This window comes from Strigops habroptila, chromosome 1, assembly GCF_004027225.2.
Source record: "Strigops habroptila isolate Jane chromosome 1, bStrHab1.2.pri, whole genome shotgun sequence".
In the NCBI taxonomy this organism is placed as follows: domain Eukaryota; kingdom Metazoa; phylum Chordata; class Aves; order Psittaciformes; family Psittacidae; genus Strigops; species Strigops habroptila.
In genome coordinates, this window is record NC_044277.2 from 22491152 (window position 1) to 22512772 (window position 21621).

The 21621-nt window shown below is 41.6% G+C and overlaps 2 protein-coding genes and 1 non-coding gene across 5 annotated transcripts in view; 2 read left to right on the top strand and 1 right to left on the bottom strand.

Moving 5' to 3' along the window:
• The first annotated feature begins 1695 nt into the window (after positions 1-1695).
• On the top strand, positions 1696-8633 carry RPL30 (ribosomal protein L30). Its single transcript, XM_030510689.1, has 5 exons — positions 1696-1821; positions 1912-1962; positions 2876-3021; positions 4154-4284; positions 5511-8633. The coding sequence occupies exons 2-5, from the start codon at positions 1942-1944 to the stop codon at positions 5558-5560; spliced, it is 348 nt and encodes a 115-aa protein (XP_030366549.1). The 5' UTR covers positions 1696-1821; positions 1912-1941; the 3' UTR covers positions 5561-8633.
• LOC115600789 lies at positions 5144-5278 on the top strand. The gene has a single exon (XR_003989153.1). It is a non-coding gene; the product is annotated as a small nucleolar RNA SNORA72 (small nucleolar RNA).
• The window catches only part of MATN2 (matrilin 2), a 68795-nt gene continuing 54617 nt past the window's right edge, over positions 7444-21621 (bottom strand). For all 3 annotated transcript variants that reach the window (XM_030510655.1, XM_030510663.1, XM_030510647.1), the window contains 10 exons: positions 21338-21460; positions 21024-21146; positions 20761-20883; positions 20489-20611; positions 17973-18386; positions 14993-15145; positions 10894-10965; positions 10240-10350; positions 9899-9994; positions 7444-7525 (listed from right to left, as the gene is read on the bottom strand). In XM_030510655.1, coding sequence (XP_030366515.1) covers positions 7473-7525; positions 9899-9994; positions 10240-10350; positions 10894-10965; positions 14993-15145; positions 17973-18386; positions 20489-20611; positions 20761-20883; positions 21024-21146; positions 21338-21460 — 1391 coding nt within the window. In that variant the 3' untranslated portion in view covers positions 7444-7472. The remainder of the gene's footprint in view (positions 7526-9898; positions 9995-10239; positions 10351-10893; positions 10966-14992; positions 15146-17972; positions 18387-20488; positions 20612-20760; positions 20884-21023; positions 21147-21337; positions 21461-21621) is intronic.

The following is a 21621-nucleotide window of genomic DNA, read 5'->3' on the forward strand; positions in this document are numbered from 1 at the left end:
ACCAACCAGGTAAAAGTTTAAAGAACTAAGTGCAAAGTCACAACCTGATGGTAGGAATATCCAGCAATGCACCTGAGTGCTGGGGCAAAGAGGAGCAAGAAAAGAATGAGACATGGAATAGCATTTACTTTTCAGCTGCCAAAGAAAATAAAAGTTTGAAGTACACTTCAAAATTTATTCAATTATAGTCTGTAAAGAGTTGAAATTTATTTTGTTTCAGTAAATGAAATGGGTCTATAGAGACACAACAAAATTTATTTTTTTAATATTATTTATATAGTACATATATTATTTCTGTGTTCTTAATCTAGAAATTATTCCCAGTGGACTTTACCATTAGAGATGGACCAATGCCTGAGTTTCATTTGGGATATTTAAGCTCCACTTAAGTTTGGTGATATTTTTTTCTAACATAAAGCAGAAGAAAGTGAGCATGGAGGTAGCCATACCAGTAGAAAGGCATGACAGTTTATTGCTATAAATTATTTCCCTTATTTGAAGTAAGCTTTATTAATGTAAACATACTAGAATTACTGAATACAACATGTTTTGGCTTGGCTTTTTAGTTTGTTGCTACATATCCCATATTGGCAAAGGCATCAGAATTCCTAAAGGCAACAAGCACAACAAGCACAACACACTCCCATGCTTGTGCTAACCCAGGCAAGTCCAGAAAAGCTGTAATTTAATAAGAAAATGTATACGCTGGGGTGCCCTTCTGGTGCAGTGTGTCTTAAGAGCAGTAAGAGGTATCACAGAATACTTGCTGTCCTGTAGGTGGACCCCCAGGCCTCCTCCTGGGGCAGTGTCACAGGAGGTCCCCAAAACCCCTCACCCGAACACCCACATCGCAGGTCCCGCAATGCCCAGGCAGGTGCCAGCTGAACCGGTGCTGTGCCGCTGCCCCTTGCAGCAGCACGGGTGTCTGTCCTAGGCAGGACACCGTGGGATCAACCACGATCAACTCATCTTTACCTGAAGCTAAGAACCTCATGTCATAGCCATGTTTATAGCAAGCTAATTCTCAAGGTGATGCTTCAAGAGCTCACGGGGGAAGGAGGAGGTTTCCCTGCACGGTGACACCAGTGCAGCACAGGACCGAGCTGCTCTGGCATGGGCCAAGGCCACTGCACAGCCTCAGCCATTCCCAAGCTCAGTGTCACACTTCGTTTAAAATCCAGTTGTGTGCTCGGCCCGGGGCTGTATCTCATCAGCACAGTTTATTTATGACCGCAGTGCAGAATTCGGGGCAGGCAGATGCTACTGGGCATGGCGAAACTAAGGCACCACTGCTTTACAGAAAGCCAGCGTGCTCAGCACTTCCATCAGGGCAACATGGAGCCAGACCAGCACGTGTGTCTGCTGCTCCAGCAGCTTGTGATGCCCAACTCTATTTTCCCCAAACCATAATTTCCCACATCAGCCCTGTGGCAGAAGTGACAGCCCCACAGGTGACGGGAACCGCGGGGCGCTTGGGACAATCCCTGCACGGGGCTTCCCTGGTCAGCGCCTGAAGTGTCCCTCATGGCTGTAAGGGGGAAAAGGGCATTCAGACTCGCTCTGTGGAGCACGGGAGTCTGTGCGCCTGGGGAAGGGGAGACCCGAGGTACGCTGAGGTCGCCCATGGCGGCGCCTCCCCCTGTCACAGCACAGCCCGTGGCCCCCCCGCGCTGAGCGCCGAGCGCAGGCGCGCTGGCAGGCGGAGGGAGGTGCGGGGCGGCGGTGCTCAGCTCTCGCGAGAGCTGCCGCGCGGGGAAGCGCGGTGCGCGGTGGGAGCTCGCTCCTTTCCGTCCGCCCGGCCATCTTGGCGGCGAGTCTCCGGTGAGTGGGGCTCGGCCGGCGCGGCGCGGGCGGGCGGGCGCGGGGGCCGCTCCTGGGTGATAACTCTTCCTCCGTTCCCCTGTGTTCCAGGTACCGCCCGACCCGACGCGAGGCAGCAACATGGTGGCCGCGAAGAAGACGGTGAGTGGGAGCGGGCCGCGCCGGGCTCACGTGGCGCCGGGCCGTGGCGGCGGAGCGCGGCGGCTCGCGGCGCGGTGAGGCAGAGTGCACTCGGCATGGGCTGGGGCGGGCGCCTGGGCACAGACCGAGGCGCCAGTCGCGGCCCTCGGAGCTCGGGCCGTGGCCTCCTCGCACAGGCTCCAGCCGCGCCCTGCAGCCGCCTCCCACCGGCGACTTTGTCTCAGGTTCCCTCCTGTGCGGCTTCCCGGGGTGCTCACGGTGCTGGCTGGAGGGAGGGGGAGCTGGTGCTGATTTCCTAGTGCGGATGGAGCTCAGCTTTTGCGCTTCATGCCATGTTCTTGTATTTTTGTTAGAGCGGCTCTGGCAAGTCAAGTTTTCTAGTTAGATGGTGGCTAATGTTCGCCCTTGCAAATGTGCTTGTCTGCTGTCAAGAGCACCACGCTCTCCTGTTGGAGCGTCAGCTCTTACTGCATGTCATTGCTTGTTTCTGCTAACCGTGCTATTAGCGTATGCCCTAGGAAGAGGAGTAGTCCAAGCCTTAGGTTTGCAAGGCAGAAGTAGTATTTACTTGGACTCGACTAGCTGAGCTTTGATAAAGGCCTGTCAAATACACATGGATGTTACTGGTTAACACAGCAGCAACAATGCTTTAAGATGTATTTTCCTATTGTAAGATGTGTAGGTAAGAGGTGTTCTTATGGAGCTGGGAAAATAAAGCATCAGCAACCTCCTTATCCACAGACTTTCTCATACTCATATGGTAGGCTGGATTTTCTTACTCTGCACTGCAAATTATAGGGAAATCATTAGAATCATAGAATCAGATTGCTTGTATTTGGAATGTTTTAATTTTCTTATTTATGTTTACTTTTGTAAAGTACCAGACAATAATGCTTTTCTGTATCTCTTTCAGAAAAAGTCCCTAGAGTCCATAAACTCTAGGCTTCAGCTGGTTATGAAAAGTGGTAAATATGTATTAGGATACAAACAGACTCTGAAAATGATTCGTCAGGGCAAAGCCAAGTTGGTCATCCTAGCCAACAACTGCCCTGCTCTGAGGTAAGCAGATGTATGAAAAAACTCTTTAAGGCAGGTTCTTTGTACAAATACAGTGTACTTCCTGTTAATTGCTCCTGTGAATTACTGAGGCAGAGTACTTCACTGGCATGTTCTGGAGTGCTATGAAATAAAAGTGACGGGTTGTTTGGTGTGTGACAGTTTCATGTCTGGAGGTGTTGAAATGCTTCTTAACGTTTTTCTAGCTTTCCAATTCAAAGAGTTCACACTAGTAAAGAGACTGGAAGCTTTTCACACTGTGGTAGCAGTCATTGAAAGTATAACGGGGCTGAATTCATGTAGGGTTTTTCATAGTGATGTGTTGGGAAATAATTTTACAGGTAGGAAAACTGGCAATTTACACTAATTTAAAGTATTTGAAGCACATGAAATTTGCTGCCCAAGCTATAAATTTAGGTTCCTGGCCAGTGAAATTGCTTTATTGAGAATGAAATCTTTACTGACTTCCTGATACTTCTCACAATTTCTGGGCACTTGTCGTCAAGGGGTATTGACAGATTTAAGAAACTGTAAATGCAGAAAACCAAAATTAGATGCTTGAGAAATGGCAGGACCGTTGCAGTAGGCAGCGTTTTAGTGGGGATCCCAAAAGTGGTTGAGGAACAATATTGACCACTAGAATCTCCTGCTGGAAGTCAGAAGAGAAGGGAATACAAATTGACTTTTTTTCTTTTTTTTTTTTTTTTTTTTTTTTTTTTTTTTTTTTTTAAGAAAGAATACCCATTTTCTTTCTTGGCTAGCAGCAGCAGTCAGATCTCTGTTCAGCATCTGGCCACTGGGTATGAGCATTAGTAATGGTCATAGCTTGTGCACTTTGGCTTAGCTCCTACAATCTTTTGGAAGTCTGGAACTTCTGAATCTTCTTCTTTCCTGTAGAAATGAGGAACCTCAAGGATTTGCACTCCAGAAGTGGGTTTGTGATTTCATACCTTCAGCATACTGCTGGATAAGGGTTCCTGAGCTACAACACAGGCTCAGGCAAGGAACAGATATTTTCCTGTGTGGGAAGGAAAACTGCATGAGGTTTAAGTGTGGTTGGAGTTAAAGCTGTTCTCGCTGTATTACAGTTGATGAGAACAGTGTCAGTACTCTAACGCTAGTGTTTGAATTTCAGAAAATCAGAGATTGAGTACTACGCTATGCTCGCCAAGACTGGTGTCCACCACTATAGCGGCAACAACATCGAATTGGGCACAGCATGTGGAAAGTACTACAGAGTGTGCACACTGGCTATCATTGACCCAGGTACGTCTCGTACGGTATAGTGACCAAATGTGTGTGTGTTGGTGGTTCCTCTGTTCCCCTGCGAGTAGCAGCACTGAGCAGCTGACATGTAGGTGTGATGACACACTTTGCTGAACTGTCCGTCAGGTTTAACTCTTAATTATAATTTCCTCTGACCAAGATCCTCTTCTTTTGTGAGTCCTAGGTTCTTAGAACCTGGAATGGCTGCTGCTTATGTTTGCACTATGCTCCTTTTAATGCTAAACCCTGTGAGCCTCAGTTTTGTCTGCCTGTTGGACTGTAATGAGGTTTCAGTGGCTGGGAAGCAACTTTATGGTATGTGTTTCTGAGCCCATCAGCTAGAATATCAGCTTGTGCAGCATGCTGCTTACATCAACCTGTTTGTTCTTGATCTAAGGCAAAGGATTGTGAGTTGTCCTGCTGCCCAGAATGATATATACAAAAATAACCTATATGTAGGTGGGTACTAATCCAGGGCTGAAAATTATATTAAACATTTTATTTTAAATCTGTAAGTCTGTGCGTAATTACTCTGGTTTGGAAGCAGTTTTTGTCCCAGAGAGGTGTCCAAATTCCTAGACTGCTAATGAGGTGATTTATCCTCTTTCCAGAATCTTCTAAGAGAAGAATCAGTCTTTTGTTCTGTTTCCAAAATGCATATACATGGATTTAATGATTTCTGTAATAACTTCCACACCACATGTTCCCCAAGTGGAATAGTTTTGAATTCGCTGTTGCCTCAGAAAACTTTATTTAGCTTGCTTATACTAGCTGTAAACTTAACTTTCAAAATGTTACTTCTAGGTTTGTTTTTGAGTGGGGAAGGAACTGCAAGTAAATCTTACTGCTGTGTAATGGAATGCGAATATTCTCGCTGTCCTGATGCTGTCGTGATCAGGGGAGGCTAGACATTCGCTATATTAAAACTATGCATTGTGTCCTCCAGCACTAGATTGCTGCTCTAGTACTGGCTTTGTAAATGCTAGTGACAGATACATAATTATTGTAAAAGTATTGTGTATGGATTAGCAAAATACAGTTACAAGTATTTCTTACCAAGCCATCAAAATATTGTTTTTTCTGAACAGACTGGTTTTTTATTGCTTTTAACTTCTTTTCTATTTGTAGAATGAGGGTGGTTCAGGTTTTTGTGGTTGGTTTTGGCTTACCTCTGAAAACAGACCTTTCTGTGGGTCCTCTTGTAACAATGCATTTCTGTTTTACAGGTGACTCTGACATCATCAGAAGCATGCCAGAACAAACCAGCGAGAAGTAAATGGTGTAAAGGAGTTATTTCTACAATAAAACTGGTTACAGATCCATTTTAACAAAAATTTGTATTATAACGTTGGTTTTAGGGCACAAACTATATAAATGAAGATTCCTTACCACTGCTGTTTCCTGTTCTGTTAGAAATAACCTTCACAGGACAAAACCTGCCTGTTTCTTTCTCTAGAAGTTGTGGGTCTCGAGAGGTAAGTGGAGGAGGACGTAATCATGGGAAGTATGGTGCCAAATCCCAGCAGGCTAGGGCTTCCGTGGTTTTTGGGTTTGGAGTGCTAATGCGAAAACAAGGCATAATGTGAAGTACAAGCAAATTTGAGATGTTGGTGGGGGATCCCATAACGTTTACTTAAAATTTAAAAAATTCCCACTCCCAAGTCAATCACAAAGTACTAATGCAAGTTATCCCCTTTCTTTTCTTTCCAAGAGAATATGTATCTGTCAAGTGGTAAATAAGATGGCTAGGTGCTAGACATGATGTGTAACAACATACTTCCAGTAAGATGCCAGTTAACTTCTCAAAGCTGATTTGAAATTGGTCACTTTTTTAGCATTTTGAATACAAAGTCATCTGTCTCTAACAACATCTTCAAGTCACTGTTGCTGAGGACTCTGCTGTCTTACAGATTTGTGCCCGTTTTGTGTGAGATCATGACTGCAGGACCTTGTTACTGATTATTGAGGTGCCAGTGTTTTGTTGACATGCAGTAGAAGAAACACCTAATGAAAACCAGTATGTACTGGTATCCTTGCAGAACTTGCATTTGTTGGCCAAAGTATGCCAAAGCACAAGGTACTTTTTAAAACTTGTTGCTTTGTATCCATGCATGGCTCATGAGCTTATCTGAGATCACTTAGTCTAGTTTTGCTGCAACTGCTTCAGTTACAGAATGGATGAAGCTGTGTATTTCCATTTGCAGATAGTAAAGAGACAAACCAATGTGTGTCAGAGCAAAGGTGGAAGTGCTGGTGTCTCCCCCTATGCAACCACAGATTTGGATCAGTTCAAGATAGCTTAGATACTGCTATGATAATCTAACTGCGGCTGTTAGTGTGATGGTAAAGCAGAAGCATGCTGTGGCTGCAAAGGGGAAAGGGTGAAAATTAGAGCACTTCAGTTGGCCAGTATGGCTGGAAGCAGTTTACTGTTTTCATTTGTCTTAGGCGCAAACAGGCCTGCAGCTAGTTGTATTGCTCAAAAAATGTCCTCATAATTAAAATACTGGTTGCATTTAGGAAAATTAATGCTGAGCAAGGAACAGCAGGGAGAAGTTACGTGGTCTGGATGTGGTAAGAGAACAAGTATTTGAAACCTCATATTACGATACTCTCCGATAATCCAGCAGCTTCCCACTTTCATCACAGTTTCAACACAAATTTGTGTTTTTACTTCCAGCTGATTTCAGTAGTCGACTCATGTTCAAAGACTGTTAAGCGAAACCTAATTGCTGTGAATGCTGTCCCACTTGTTCTCTGTGTGTGTGTATATATATATAAATATATATCCACACAGACAGGGGTGCTTAAAATACTAGCAGAGTGAGTAGCGGAGAGAAATACAGAAAAGCAAGCCAAATAAATTCATACCCTAAAAGTACTTCAAAACATGGAGGTTTCACTTCAAAAAATAACAGCATTTTATTGTTTTGCATAGCTTATTTCAGTTTAGTTCTGCTTAGTTAGAATTTCTGCTGGTTACTAAATCGTTTATATAAAATTTTCAACATTTTTTATCTGCAATCAATGCAAGACAGAACACATAGTATATAGATGCAGGGATCCAAAATATTCTTTTCAACTTCAGACACAAGGATTTGTTATTTTACTTAGAACCAGTTTAAGAAAATAGCTCTGACAAGTTTGTATGTATAAATATACAGTGTAGTATAGCCTTCAAATTTTGGTCAGTATTTTAGCCTGTTTTCCAAGTCTTCCATTCTCTTTGTCATTTCTTCCAGTAGACAGAAGTTAAGGAAAGAGAACTACTAACATGATGCAATAATAGAAGAGAGGTGTCAGTTGCCTGATCGCTGTGGACTGTAAACTTGCAGTTCTTTCTCCTCTTTGTTGCCCTCTTTGACTCCCAGTAGTTTCTGGTAGAATATTCCCTGTATTTTACTATTTTACTATTTACTATTTTACTATTTTACTATTTACTGTATTTACTGAGAAAGCTGTGTGAAGCCCTGTTCATTAACTGGCATACCTTGACATGGAGTCCAGGCTGCAGCTTATGGAAAAGGCAGGTATTTCAGAAAACTGGCCACTTCCCTCTATTTTAAAGGGAAGCTAAATACTCACCGTAGTTAATGGTGCTTAAAAAGTGTTTTCATCATGTGGAAAACTACATGTAAGCTAACAGTAGGTTTTAAAACTGTAGGGAGCTCCCTGGCTGCAGAAAGAATGACTGCTGGTGATCTTGCATTGCAGCCCTGCAGTGGTGTAGTGCAGGGCCTGTGCTTTCCAGCCATATGTAGAGCACAAGCTCCACAGGATCTAGGGCTGGCCCCGCCATATGCAGCATTTGAGCTGCTTTCTGTGTAGCATCTATGTAGCATTGCTCAGGTGTTTACAGAGGCAAAGTTCAAGCAGTAGAAAGTGCTTTCATCTACTGATAAAAGAAGTTAAATGTATTTGGATACAAATCATTAACAGTTTAGATTGGTCCCTTTAAATTTATATTCTGTAACAAGCTAGTTTTGTAGCCAGGTGTCCTCTTCCCTACCCCCAGATCTCTGGGATGAGGAGTAGCCAGCAGACTTTTCCAGTTACCAAGAACTAGGATATTACTCAGTATCTGAGCTACTGTTCAGATAAGGCAGAGAAATGAGGCTCGTAATGGAGAGGCAACTGGACAGTTCTTACTCTGTTCACAGCAGTGGTTGCCCAGTACTGGGGAAGTGCTTGGCACTGCTCCTTCCTATAAAAATGTCTAGGTCTCTGGCTCTGCATCAGCAGATTTTCCATCACTTTGGGTCCTTCTCAGACTCTGCAGGGTTGCCTGCTCAAATTGTAAAGCAAAAAAAAAAAAAAAAAAGCCCATGTTGCTAAGCTCTGTTTTCTTTGATCCTGAGTAAACTCAGTTTCTTGTAGCCCAGCTGCAGGAGATAACAGTAAAGAGGCTAAGGCTTCTGCTTAAGGGGGAAAGAGTGGTGGTCTCCTCTCTTTGCATTCAGCATTTAGGTTGGAACTGTGGATAATGGTCTTAAGGATGTGGGAAATGACCTAGAGGTTTTCCACTGAAGTCATTTGGGGACTTTGGAGAAGACCCTTGATGAGCATTTGAAGCACCTAGCAGTAACCTTTTGTGATGGTTTCTTTCCCCTTTATGAAGTAATTCTACTTTTAGCATGGAATAATTTAAAATTAGTTAAGTGATCAGAACATGATTCCTTAAGCTAGCTGCTGAAGGATTCACTTGGGAAGGTGAGGGAGAGTGAGGGTGCCTGCTGCAGTTACACACAATGGCTGGAGGTAAAGCGAGGGCTGTGTTGGCCTGACTGGACAGGTTCCTCAGTCTTCAGCTGTTCTTGTCTAGGAAGCACACAGTTACAAGCTGTTGTCATTGCTGCACTCTGCAGGAAATAAATGCTTATTGGTTTTGCACGTGGTTAGAAAACTTAAATAGAAAATGAGATGTTGTCTTACTATGTATTTGATGAGACAGAAACAGCTTTCATGAAGAAAATACAGGAATTTGCTGCATGATGTAAAACATGACAGAAGGTTGTTTTGCTCATTTGCTGCTGTTGTGTCCTGAGACATCTGGTGGGTGTTACAGGTAGTGTAAAAGCTGCAGTACTGACAGCTCCCTTGAAAAGACAAACTTGGAGGTGGGGTAGCTGTTGATCTGCACTTAATTTTTATCTGCACATTTGTATATGTGAAATAAATCAGTCCTCAGTCCTCTGAATTTCTCTTCACTTGGAGTATTGTTTTAAAGACTCTGCATCTGGTGCTTCACCAAGCAGTTCAGAAGAGAAACATCTCCTGTATTCTGACTCCTGCAGGCAGTAAATGTTATTTCAATACCATCTGAAGAAATAACCCAACACAAAGAGTGTTAGCCTTTAATTTGACCAGCCATTTCTTTGCTGAAGGTGTTTACTGCTAGGATCCTTATTAATATTTAGTTCCTTCTACGAAGGAGAGGCAGATTTCAAGTTTTAAAAGCCTTGCTTCTTGGAGATTAACATTATTAAGTACTTTAGCTTTTCATTACAGTAGATTGATTTGAGCTATGGAAACAGCTTAGACTTAATGTGTTACAATTATGGTTTCTTTTAACCTGACCCCCTTGTCTTATATAAGAATTATTGCGAAAGGATATATCGCTGGGTGAGTTTTCTTACTTCATTGGTTGCATAGTTCTGGAATGTCACAAGGTTTTCACATTTGCACTGGTCTTTATCTTTTGAAGCTTTTGCTGAAAAACAAAAACAGTCAAGCATAGGCTAAATGCTGAATAAATCAAATGGGATGGGGCAGGAAATGACAAGGATTTATAAATGCAGAGCAGGTTTAATACAGCTTCCTGTTCTCAAAACGGGTCAACGTCCACAGGAATGCTCTGGGGCAGATCTTGTAAATACTGGGAAATAGTACCCAACACTTAGGCCTATATATTCAAAAAGCAGTCTGGATTATACTAAACAAAGGTAACCTCTTTACCTGTTGTTCTTGTTGAGTGAGTGTGACTGTCTTCAAAAAGATACTTGTGGTGTATTGCAAGATCGGGACAGGCAATGACATCTGTGATGGCTATTGTGGTTGATTCAGGTCCTGCAGGAAACCCGCCAAAAGTCTAAAAATCAAACCCACTTCACAGGTTGTTTGTTTTTTTTTTTTCTACTCAAATGCACCAACTTCTCCTTAATTAGTGAGTAATCTCACTGATTGCAATGAGGATCATTCATGGAGAGGACTAGGGATGTAAAGAAGTGAAGGAATTGAGCTGTTAGGCTGTATTTACTGTATACATGATTTAAGTTGTGAAGGTTCGTGTGCGAAACAGAAGTGACTGAAACCTGAACATGCTTTAAAATACCAAGCAGTGTGTTGAAACACAAGTTTCCCCATGAAATAGTTCATTTGGGTGGTTTAAGAAGCATGCAGCCATGCATTTGTTACAGTGAATCTCCAATATTTTGTACAAAGCAGATATGAGTTGCAGATAGGAGGGTGGCTTGGAGGGGGGTAAGGAGGGGAATGGGATGAACAATTCTTTCATAGGTGAATTATTAGGGTTCTATACAGGAGGCAGTGTGAACAGAGAACTTAGCAGTGACTGGGGAGACAGCAGGATGCTGGGCTAAAGCAGCCAACCTGAACGCTGTGGACCAGTCTTACGAAGCTTCCCAGATGATGGATCCTGATGGTGTGCTGTCTCTTTCAAGGCTGGTAGACAGAAATTGCCAAAGGAAAGGAGATCACAAAAGGAGCAATAAAAATATTCACATTCCCTAGACATGATGTTTCGTACCAGTAACTTGCTGTTTGTCTCTCATAACACATGGAGAATGCCTCATACCTCTGCAGTTTAGAAGAGGTCCAGTGTTCATGGAAACTCCAGGACTCACCCTTCAACTCAGGCTATCAGAAGAACTCTTCCAAAACCAGAAGTGCTTTATGTAGAGATTAATAGTAGTGAAGCAATCTGAAATGACAGCAACCTACTTTGTGTCCTTCAGTGAATATTCTTGTATCTTTCATTGTCATCCGTGAGTCCTTTGGGGTGAACTGAACAAGAATAAAAACTGCTTGGAGAAGGAAGAAGTTTCTTACTCTCCTTCAATTTTCTCCTTTATAATGGGAAACATTGATCAGTGAGTTGGGAGTGTTTAGGTGAGAAGGATGGAGTAGAGTTTATTTGCTGCACTACAGTTACATTAAAAAATAAGTTTCTAATTAATGAAGCACAGCCTTTAAAATGTAGTAATTTATTTCATACTCTACATAGCAATCTTATCAATCTTCTTAGTCAAAAGGTGTCTGGAGAGAAATGGAAACCTATTTTACATACAGGTGTAACCACCTTGAGTCATTCTGAGCACTACTCCCCTCTTGTCAGAAGAGGGTAATGTAGAGGTGGCTTGGATTCCTTCAGAATGGGTTCATGCTTCACCTTAATTAACTGTGGAGTGCTTAGTGGCTCAGGTGAGCTGAAGAGCATACATTTAACAACTGCAAGACTTGATCAGCTATGCCAGGGGAGTGGATGGAGCATCTGGGACTGCTTCCCTGCGAATATACCCAGAGCTGCTACACTAAGAGTGAATGTGTGTGGGTAAAAGATGATGGTGCAAACTCTCCTGGTACACCATGAAGATGCACTAGGGAGGTGGAAGATGCTCCTGGGCCCTGCAGGTTTGTTACAGCTATTGGAATCTCTGTTGGTCTAGTGAATTTTGACAGATGCACAAGATGACACAGCTGTATTGGGAAGATGAGACCCTCTTGGTGTGGGGGCTGAAATGACTAAGCATGAGAAAGAGGCAGTGAACAGAGATGAGTGATTAAGAAAAATAGAGTTCAGTGGGCAGAACTATAACATATATATCAAAAAGTCTGTGTGGGAACCAGCTGATGGAAGCAACACAGATTTTGGAGAAGAGTTCTGGGCAGAGGGGTGTGGGATGAGATCACAAGGTACAGAATGAGACAAACTGGGTGAGGAGTCTAGCTAGGAACAAGGATGGTGAGGCTTCCAGTGTAGGAGGGAAGAAACAAACAGGTAAGATGAACCTTGAGTGTTTGACCCTGTAATGACTTGCTCTAGAGCTCATTTAAGAGCTGTAGGTGTATGAGGAAGCTGTCTAGGAAGGGCAGAGGAACTGACCTGAAAAGCTTGAGCTTTGGGTATTGGGCTGATACAGACAAGTAATTAGGATTCAGATGTAAGGGACAGGAAAGAAAACTGGTAGATACACTGGTAGAACTGTGCCGGACGGTCTCTGGTTAGGGAATTGGGCATTTCAGAAACAACTCTTCAGGCTTGGGGCCCAAAGATTTCTGATCTCGTCACCTCCATAAAGTCAGACAAGTAGTGATAGAGGCTGCTAATCCTAACCAAGTTCCTTGGTGAAGTCTGGGCAGTGAACATAAATACTCAAATTTGTTGGGGAACAATGCTAAAATTGGGTGTTTGGTTTTAGCGTTCTGTTTTGTAACAAAGCCTGAGTATCTTGATAGGAAAAGCCTGTGAGAAAGTGTCTTCAAAAAAGCGTGTATTCAAAAGCAGTGGCTGACTATTTGCAGCAGTGATAATGATCTCAGTTTAGAAGGAGAACAGAATGTTAACCAGCAGGCTGCTGCGTACTGTCATCTGAGCAGTGCTGGGGTCTTCTGACAAAAATAGCATGTGACCATGTAATTAAAGGCTCCCATAAAGCACATGCTCAGAACAGGGGTGAAGAGGCAATCATGATGAGTATGTATTATGTATGACATTGCTGTCGCCTTGTTAGTGCTTCCAGTCAGATGAGAAATTAACATTAACCAAGGCAGTGAATGGGAACCTTCCAACTGAATTCCTCTTAATAAGATGCAAAAGAGAAAACCACTTTTTTCTTTTTACTACAAGTCGTCAAGAATAATTAATGATAATCAGCATCTGTTCTACAAGGCTGATGCTTTCTTGCAGAATAAAAGGGAAAAGCCTTACCCCAAAAGAGAGTTGGAGGGCTTCTGCTTTACTTGGAAACATGCAGCCCCTCCACAGCTGGGACTGGGGATGAGAGGCTTTGTCAGTGGAGGCCGTGATGTTCAGAGGGTCTCCCACTGCCCTCACAGGCTGGAGCCTCAGAAGTCCTCAGCTAAGGACCAAGGCTGGACTGAAAATTAAATTACTGCTGTTGCGAAGGAGGCAAAACAGAGTAAACCAGAACAGAGAGGGGAAAAGAAAAGGACTTGCAGCTTGTGTAGCAGGCTTGGAGGCAGAATTTCAGCTGGAACGAGTTGTGAGTAGTGATAGGTAGTCCTGGAGTGTCCAGAAAAATAAGGCTGGGTCAGCCCTCAGTTCACAGGTGTGAGGGATTGCCTGGTGGTGAGAGAGGAGGAGGACAGAAACAGAAGCACCAGCTCTGCCCAGTTCTTAGAGGTGTAGTCTAGAAACTGCCACAGAGGGGCAGGATTTACTTATTTTTCGTACGGTAATGTAAAAAGCAAGCCGTGGTTGCTAAACACCGCTGTGGGTACCTGAAGGATGCATTTCCATCACCGAGCTCTGGGGGTTGCTAATGAGGGAGAATTATTGTCTGGCAACCAGTATAGCTTTGGCGTCTCCCCAAGCTTTAAGATGACAAGCTGTCATCAGCAGATTACCTGCCTAATAAGAAAGTTAATTGAACAGGCTTGGTGTCATGTTATCACAGGATTTCGTATTGCAGAAGGATGAAACTAGGACTTCTTAGGACTGAAACACAAAGAATATACAAACTAAGAAACATTCTTGGATTCTTTTTTTTCCAGAATCTTCCTTGACATCTGTATGAGGAAGAAATGCGCTGCTGCTCGCCAGCCAATTTTACACAGTAGCATTAAAGAAGAAAATAAAACCTATTTGCATTTAACTCCAAGAAAAACAACCAAATATAACTTAGTGAAAATGAAATCATCTAGCTCAATTCTGGTGCTAGGACTACTATTATTCATAGTGACACTTCTGAATTTTGCTTCAGGTACCAATTTGAATGTACAAATAATACCGAGTCCTGGGAATGTGTGAGTGGGAGAGACATGCTGGCCTCTCTCTGGCTGAACAGCTTTCATCCCAACTCACATTCCCCCTTCCCCTTGCAAAACTTCAGCTGGGAATGTTTATATAGAGGCTGTTTGTGCCAGAGTGAGGAAGGGTGCTTTCTGGAACAAACCTTCCACGTTTATGGAGCAAAACTTGGAGCTTATGCAGAACAGATCCACTCTTTGTTGCTGTGAATACATGTTCAATGAGCTATTTTTAGTCTTCTATAAATACGCACAACAGCTCCTGATTGCTTGCTGTGGTTTAGTTTTTGCCACTGGTCTTAAGAGTAATTTTTTCATTCTCATTAAGACATTACAAATTCCTGATTATTCTCCCACATTCCTAATGAAGTAGATCATGCTTCTTTGGCAGGGTGGGGTTCAGTGCATGGCTGACTTAACCGTAGAAAAAGAAAGGGGAAGGAGCAATTGATTTTTCTGGGCACAGAAGTGTGCATTTTATGCAAACTTTATGAAAATATAGACAATTATTATATGCCTTTACCTGGTGATAGATTATTCCTTATATATTAAAAGGCAGAAGTTACCATGAGTGACAGTCCTTGCAATGTCTGACACCAGTGATCTATGACCTGTACTATGATACCCATCCTTTTAGGCCTCCAAAAGATCTATAAGCATTCCTTCCTCTTCTATCTCAATGAAAGTGGAATACTGTTACCTTCACAGATCTGGGCTCTTAGCTCTTCACTGATGTCCTCCATAGCTGTGAAATCCTCAGCATAGAAGAGATGTTTGTATGGTGGCTCAGAAGCAATTTCCAGCAGTTCTTCCTCAATTGCTTGTCCTATTCCAACAGCATAGATAATTATACCTAGATTCAAGAGAAATTGCACAAAATTGTTACATCAGCAGTTCTAAACCCTTGTTTCTCCATGAAAGGAAAATACAAGCATTAGTCATTTTAGAGAAAGAGGGAGAGTATAAGTGAATATGCTGTGTAACTTCAAAATTGGTTTTGAACATGCTTAATATGTTTTAGTTATTGACATGCATAGAAACTCAGTGCTCTGCTGGAATTTAACAAATAGTTTTTAAGTAAAAGAGATGACAGTTGCCTGGTCACTGCTGATAGTAAAAGAACCCAGGAGGAGTACTGCAAAACATCCAAAAGATGGAAGAAGTTCTTTACAGTGAGGGTGGTGAGGCACTGGAATGGGTTGCCCAAGGAAGTTGTGAATGCTCCATCCCTGGCAGCGTTCAAGGCCAGGTTGGATGGAATTTTGGGTGACATGGTTTAGCGCGAGGTGTCCTGGCCCACGGCAGGGGGTTGGAACTAGATGATCTTAAGGTCCTTTCCAACCTTAACTGTTCTATGATTCTAATCGCACAAATCACTCTCACAGTTGCACTGTAACTTCTTGGTTTGTGTGTGTGTTTGTAGGGTGTGTGCAATAAAGCTAATTACTAGGTTGATGGGAAGACCTGTTCCATATCAGCAAACAGGGCAGAATCCTGAAAGATGGCAGTAATTTATTTTTTTTTTTAGAAAAATGTAAATACTTAATGTTTCATTGAAATCCCCAGAACACATTGAAACTAGATTCTTGCACTCTAAAGGACACTAGTGGGCTGGGAGGCAATTGAAAGGCACCCAGACCTACAAGGGGAAGAACAGGGGAAAAGAAATGGTTTGGTGGGTTAGGAGAGAAAGAGCCTTACAAGAGGGATGCTCAGGACAAGCAGAGGTGCTAGGGAGAAAGAAAATGAGGATTTGTAGTTTTCTTCGTTTTGAAAGCAGGGAGGGAGGGAAGTGGTTCACAACCCTCTCACTAGACAGATCTTAAACAAGCAATGAATACAAAACATGGTGATCTTCAGTAGCACTTTTTTCAGCGGTTATTTTTTTATTCTCATGAACATACGGTCTGATACATTTTTACACCAGTTCTGGCTTAGAAAGTGTCCACAGCTAGCACTGATTTTGCTATTCATAATACAACTATTAGCTTCAGAGTGTTTCAAGCTTTTTTATATATTCAAGAGCAGAAGCTGCCTTTTCACCTGGTTGGTGATGAGATTTGATATCTCTATTATCGCAGGGTAGTAACAGCTGCACACTCACTGAATTGCAACTTTAGCCTTTTTGCTGAAGAACCATGGGGCTGATAACATCATAAATACACATTTCCCAACTCTTTAACATTTAACGTAAGCATCTTACTTTTCGTCATGAATCTGCCTACCATTGCACTTCAGCCAGGAAAGCAAAACATTTGTCAGAAGCTGATTCAATTTAATGAATGGACCAGTCATGCTGAGGTTTGTTGCTTTTTAAAGTCTTGGAGGTATCAGTGATAAAGCATTCAAGGCCAATTTCATATTCAGCATTACTACATTGCCTACACTGCAATTACACAGGGGATACATTTGGCTTGTAGCATTACAAATACGAGCGTAAGCAGTCCGGAGCTGATGTTTCATTCATGACTTGCGTAAGCAAGGTTGGCTTGTATTTCTTTCCTTCAGTCCTGTAAATCCTTGATGTAGTTCTGCAGATCTCACTAGTTAGCATAGAAATCTTTGGGTTTGTTTTTAATATTTTAAAAAACACTTAGCATTTCATTTAATGGCACCCTTGCTAGTACATGCTCCTCTCATACCCTTCGACATTCTTCCCTTTTCTCCTAACAGAGAAGTATCAGTCCTGACCAACACTATACTAATCATGCATCGAGATATGATTGATATATCAAGTCAATAAAACAAGAACAGAAAAAAAAGATGTGCAGCATCTTCTAAAGTCTGGCTGTTCTCTGTGTGCTGTGGCCCATCAGCCCTTGTTCTTAAAGAAGTTTCTCATAAAATAGCAAATGCTTTGCAAAGGAAAAAGGGATCCTTTTTTTTCTTGAAAAGGTTTGAAAATTTTGAGTTGACTCCACCAACAGCTGAGAAGTTTCTGATTTGTGGAACAGGTGTCCTAGAGGATGGGTTTCTGCCCAGACATATTCTAAATTAAAAATCACCAGTTTTCAGTTACATTTCAGCGTATCACCTGATAAGGCACATAGAAAGAAAAAGAGAGACAGCACTACAGCTACATCCTTTTGTAAAGGGGACCCATCTTCCTTCCAGAATGCCATCAGCAGTACAAAATTGGTTAAAAATACAAATTTATCTCTATATATATTTTTATATATTATATATTGTATCTCTCTATATATTATATAAAATATATACATATATAACAAAAATATAACTAATGATTACCATAGTGTTTCTCAGGAGGATGGATTTCTGTATTTTGAAGAGATAGGTTAAGGGTTTTTTAAATTGTTTTTTAGAACTTTTGATGAAGCTCCCAGTGTTCCCAAATCTCTGTATCAAATGTCTAATCAGGGCACTGCATGGCATGCCAGGTGGGTAGTGGCACCACCTGTGGATGGCATGGAACTCCAGTGGCGAGACACTCATCATGTGTCCCACACTAGGAATTACATACATGCCTTTGCATACATGTAGCAAAGGCTCTTGTGAACACTAAAGATCCAATGTTCTGCTGCAGTGGTCACAGTATTAGCCAGACTGCTATGGCAAACACTCTCTTGATTAGCACATGCTGTAGCACATCCATACTATTACTACATCTTGTTTCTAACATTGTTTGCCTTTTAGAATGAATCAAAACGATCTCCTCTTACCATTCTGTTTTGCTCTAGCAGCCCACTCGGAGACTTCATCTTGGGCTCGTCCATCCGTAAACACAATGGAGATTCGAGGGACATGTGCTGAAAATGGTCTCGCTCCTTCCATTTCTGTGAAGCTTCTCTCAAACATGTGCTTCAGAGCCAGTCCTGTCATGGAACCTCGCCCCATGTATTTCATTTGTGATACAGCTTTCTTCATGTCTTTGGCTGAGCTTAACTGCCTTAATGTAAACTCTGTGCGAACTTCACTGGAATACTGAAGCAAACCAACTCGAGCAGCTTTGGGTGAAATCTCAAGTGTATCCAGGACTCCCAAGACAAATTGTTTTACAATTTCAAAATTATCCTCTCCGAGACTTTTTGATCCATCAATCACAAACACCAGGTCCACTGGGCCTTCAGTGCATCCTGTGAAAGAAGGAGCAGAGTGTTCAGATCATGACAAATCTCTACAAAGCTGAAAAAGGGATCTAGATACCCAGGGACTGCATAAACTTAGAGATCATCTAGAGTACCTTGTTCCTGGCTCATCCAACTTTGCCAGTGTGTCTAAAGATGTTGTGTACAGTCTATATCGAAAGCTAAGGGCGCGCCTATGACCAAGAGTTTAACAAAAATATCATCATAGTGAATACTTACTGAGACTTAATGCTTTGCAGAATACTACAACTCTTAAAGATACAGCAACAATCGGCAAATTAAGAATGACTTGGTGGAGAGAACTGTATAATTGAAGTAAATAGCTAGGATATAGAGACAGAGTTGCCATAATTTTTTTCCAGGGATAGGCCAGTACGCTAATTTTAAATTTTCATAGATGACCAACACTAAAAGACATGGAAGAGAATCATTGGACCTGCATTTGTGTTGCAAAAGTAGCAAAAAGGTAAAGGTGGTACAAGGAAATGAGTCAGTGAAGCCACATGAGGTGAAAATTTAGGAGTCATAATTAGAGTGGCAGGGAACAGTGAGGCAAGAGCCAAAGAGCTTGGGGAAGACTGAGCAAAAAGAGAAGGGTTAGGTAGCCTGCCCTAGAGCTTAGGATAAGTTTCAAGTCTGGGGGCAAAATGCAGACAATGCACATGCTTTTATAGCACAAACTTAAATCTCTAGTGGCAGAAAACAACTAAAGAACTAGGTGAGAGTAAATTCTAGAAATGTCCCTAGCTGCAAAACATGGATCAGAATTGTTTATATAAGGCTTTTTGCTTATAACTCTCTAACAATCTTGTTACTAGAAGGCTTATGTATTGCTGAAATTAACCTTTTCTGGTTTACCCATTAGAGCTGGGAGTTTGTCAGGAGACTGACAAATCTGGAGTTCTCGTACTTTTTGGCAAGTGCACACGCAAAAATCAAAGCAGTTTGTAGGCACCGTCCATCTGTGACAAAGTTAGGGAATTTAGGGAATGGAAAATGTCTTCAAAGCGGCAGACTGGTTCTGTCAGGTGTTCTTCTTCATTTTGGAAAGTGAATGCCTCCAGCAGGCGTAGACTAGTAGGCTTTGTGCTAGGGGCTGGCTGCAGAGATGCTGAGCTCCTGTTTTGATCAGTGTAACTTCCAGGGAGAATTTGCCATACTAAGGAATGTAAGATTTGCATCTTAGTCTGGACCAAAGAAACTTTGACCTCCACTCATCTCTGATGTTTGTACAGTAAGAATATTGTAAGCACTGTGCAAGAGAGTTGTGCAGCAGAAATTACTTTGACTGCAGAAATTACTGAAGATGTCTGTTACCAATTCAGTGTAGGAATAAGGAATTTGCAGCTTTAAGGCTTGTCCTTTTCTTCTTGGACAATAGCTCTATTTTAGAACTGCTGTCCAAGAATTCCTTTCTGCAGTCATCTAAGGAAAAGATGTGTCACGCTTACTAAGGTGATAGAAATGCAATGAATATGAATATCAGAGCCACCTCAATATTACTGCAGAAGTCGAGACAGGGCAGCAGTTCATGGTGAATGGTTTTACTCAGGACTGAGATCAGCCATGAACCTGTTACCATTCTTTTGGTAATAACAGTGTCCACAAGTAAGGCATCCATTTTTGCAGAATAAATGTTTTTACTTTGTTGCAGTAGAAGAATATCTCCTCCAAGTATTAAGAGGCGATGAGATAAATGTATGTCACACTCTAAGCATGTCATGTCGGAAAATAAGTAAATAGAAGTAGTGATATTTTAAAATAGAGTATATAAAGGTAAAAGCAACACAGTATATGAATCTGATTAAAGTGCACATTCCTTGATAACAAGATTTCACTTTGGCTTTTTTTCTTCATGTTTGAAAATTATTATTATCATACTTGATGCTATACCAAAACAACTGTTCCAATTTGATAGTTTTTTGCTTATGAAAGCATCAAGTTAATTACTCAAGAGATTTTCCACCACACTCGCACATGCTTTGGGCTTTCAAATATTGTATCATGTTTGAAGTGAGGCATTTTTTGAAGTAAGGTCGAGTAGTTTAGAAATCAAAGAAACAAATGCTTTTTAAGTAAAATGTACTTACTTCTACATGTTTTCTGATCCTCTTTTAGTACATATCCCTCCTGGCATTTGCAGATATATGAATCATCATTATTAACACAAATATGTTCACAACCATGGGCAACTGATTTGCAGACATCTTTATCTGAAAATTGAAATATTTATATGTGTTGTATTTAACATATTTATAAATTCAAAGACTCCAAACATGATACTGGAATAATGTATGACAAAGGAGTATAACGTCTTTGTTTGTTTATGTAGTGACGCTGACAGACATATTGAGTTACTTACTTCGACATGTTTTCCCATCTTGTCGCAGGACAAAACCCTCATGGCACTGACAGCTGTATGAATTGTTATTATTAACGCACACATGTTCACAGCCATGGTCAATGGATTTACACAGGTCTTTATCTGAGAATTGTTAAGAGAATTTCCATATTAGACCATTTCTCAAATGCAAAACTGGCATGAACAAACTTTGAGTGAAATTAAGTCTGTTATTTGTTTTATGACTGAAAAACTTATTCCCCATAAAGGTTTCAGCTACTCACTCCTGCATGTTTTCCTGTCTTGCCTCAATATAAATCCCTTGTGACACTGACACGTGTATGAATCGCCAGTTGGAACACAGACATGTTCACAACCATGGTTGACTGTTTTGCAGATATTTTTACCTTGGAATAATGAAAATAATATTTAGCACAGTTATCTATGTAAATAACTTTCACAAAATGTAAAAATTATAGCAATAATCTTCTATGAAGGAGCTCCCTTCCAAGAAGTTGATTCTATATTAAAGACACAAATTGCACAGTGTGTTTCATTAACAGATTAGTAAGTACAAAACAAAGATTAAACAACTTACTCCTACAAGTTTTCCCATCTTCCCTCAGTATGAAGTCCTCGTGACACTTGCAGATATAGGAATCATTAGTATTAACACAAATATGCTCACAGCCATGGTCAACTGAGTTGCAAACATCTTGATCTGAGGAGAGTGGATGGAGTTTGTGAGGCGAGGTTTGTTAGGCAGAAGTAGTATCTCTTACTAACCCGCTCAAACAGTTGGAAATCACCAACATACACATGTGCAAACACTGAGAGCCACAACACTTAAAAGCCTCAAATAAAAATACGCTTTTATAGCTC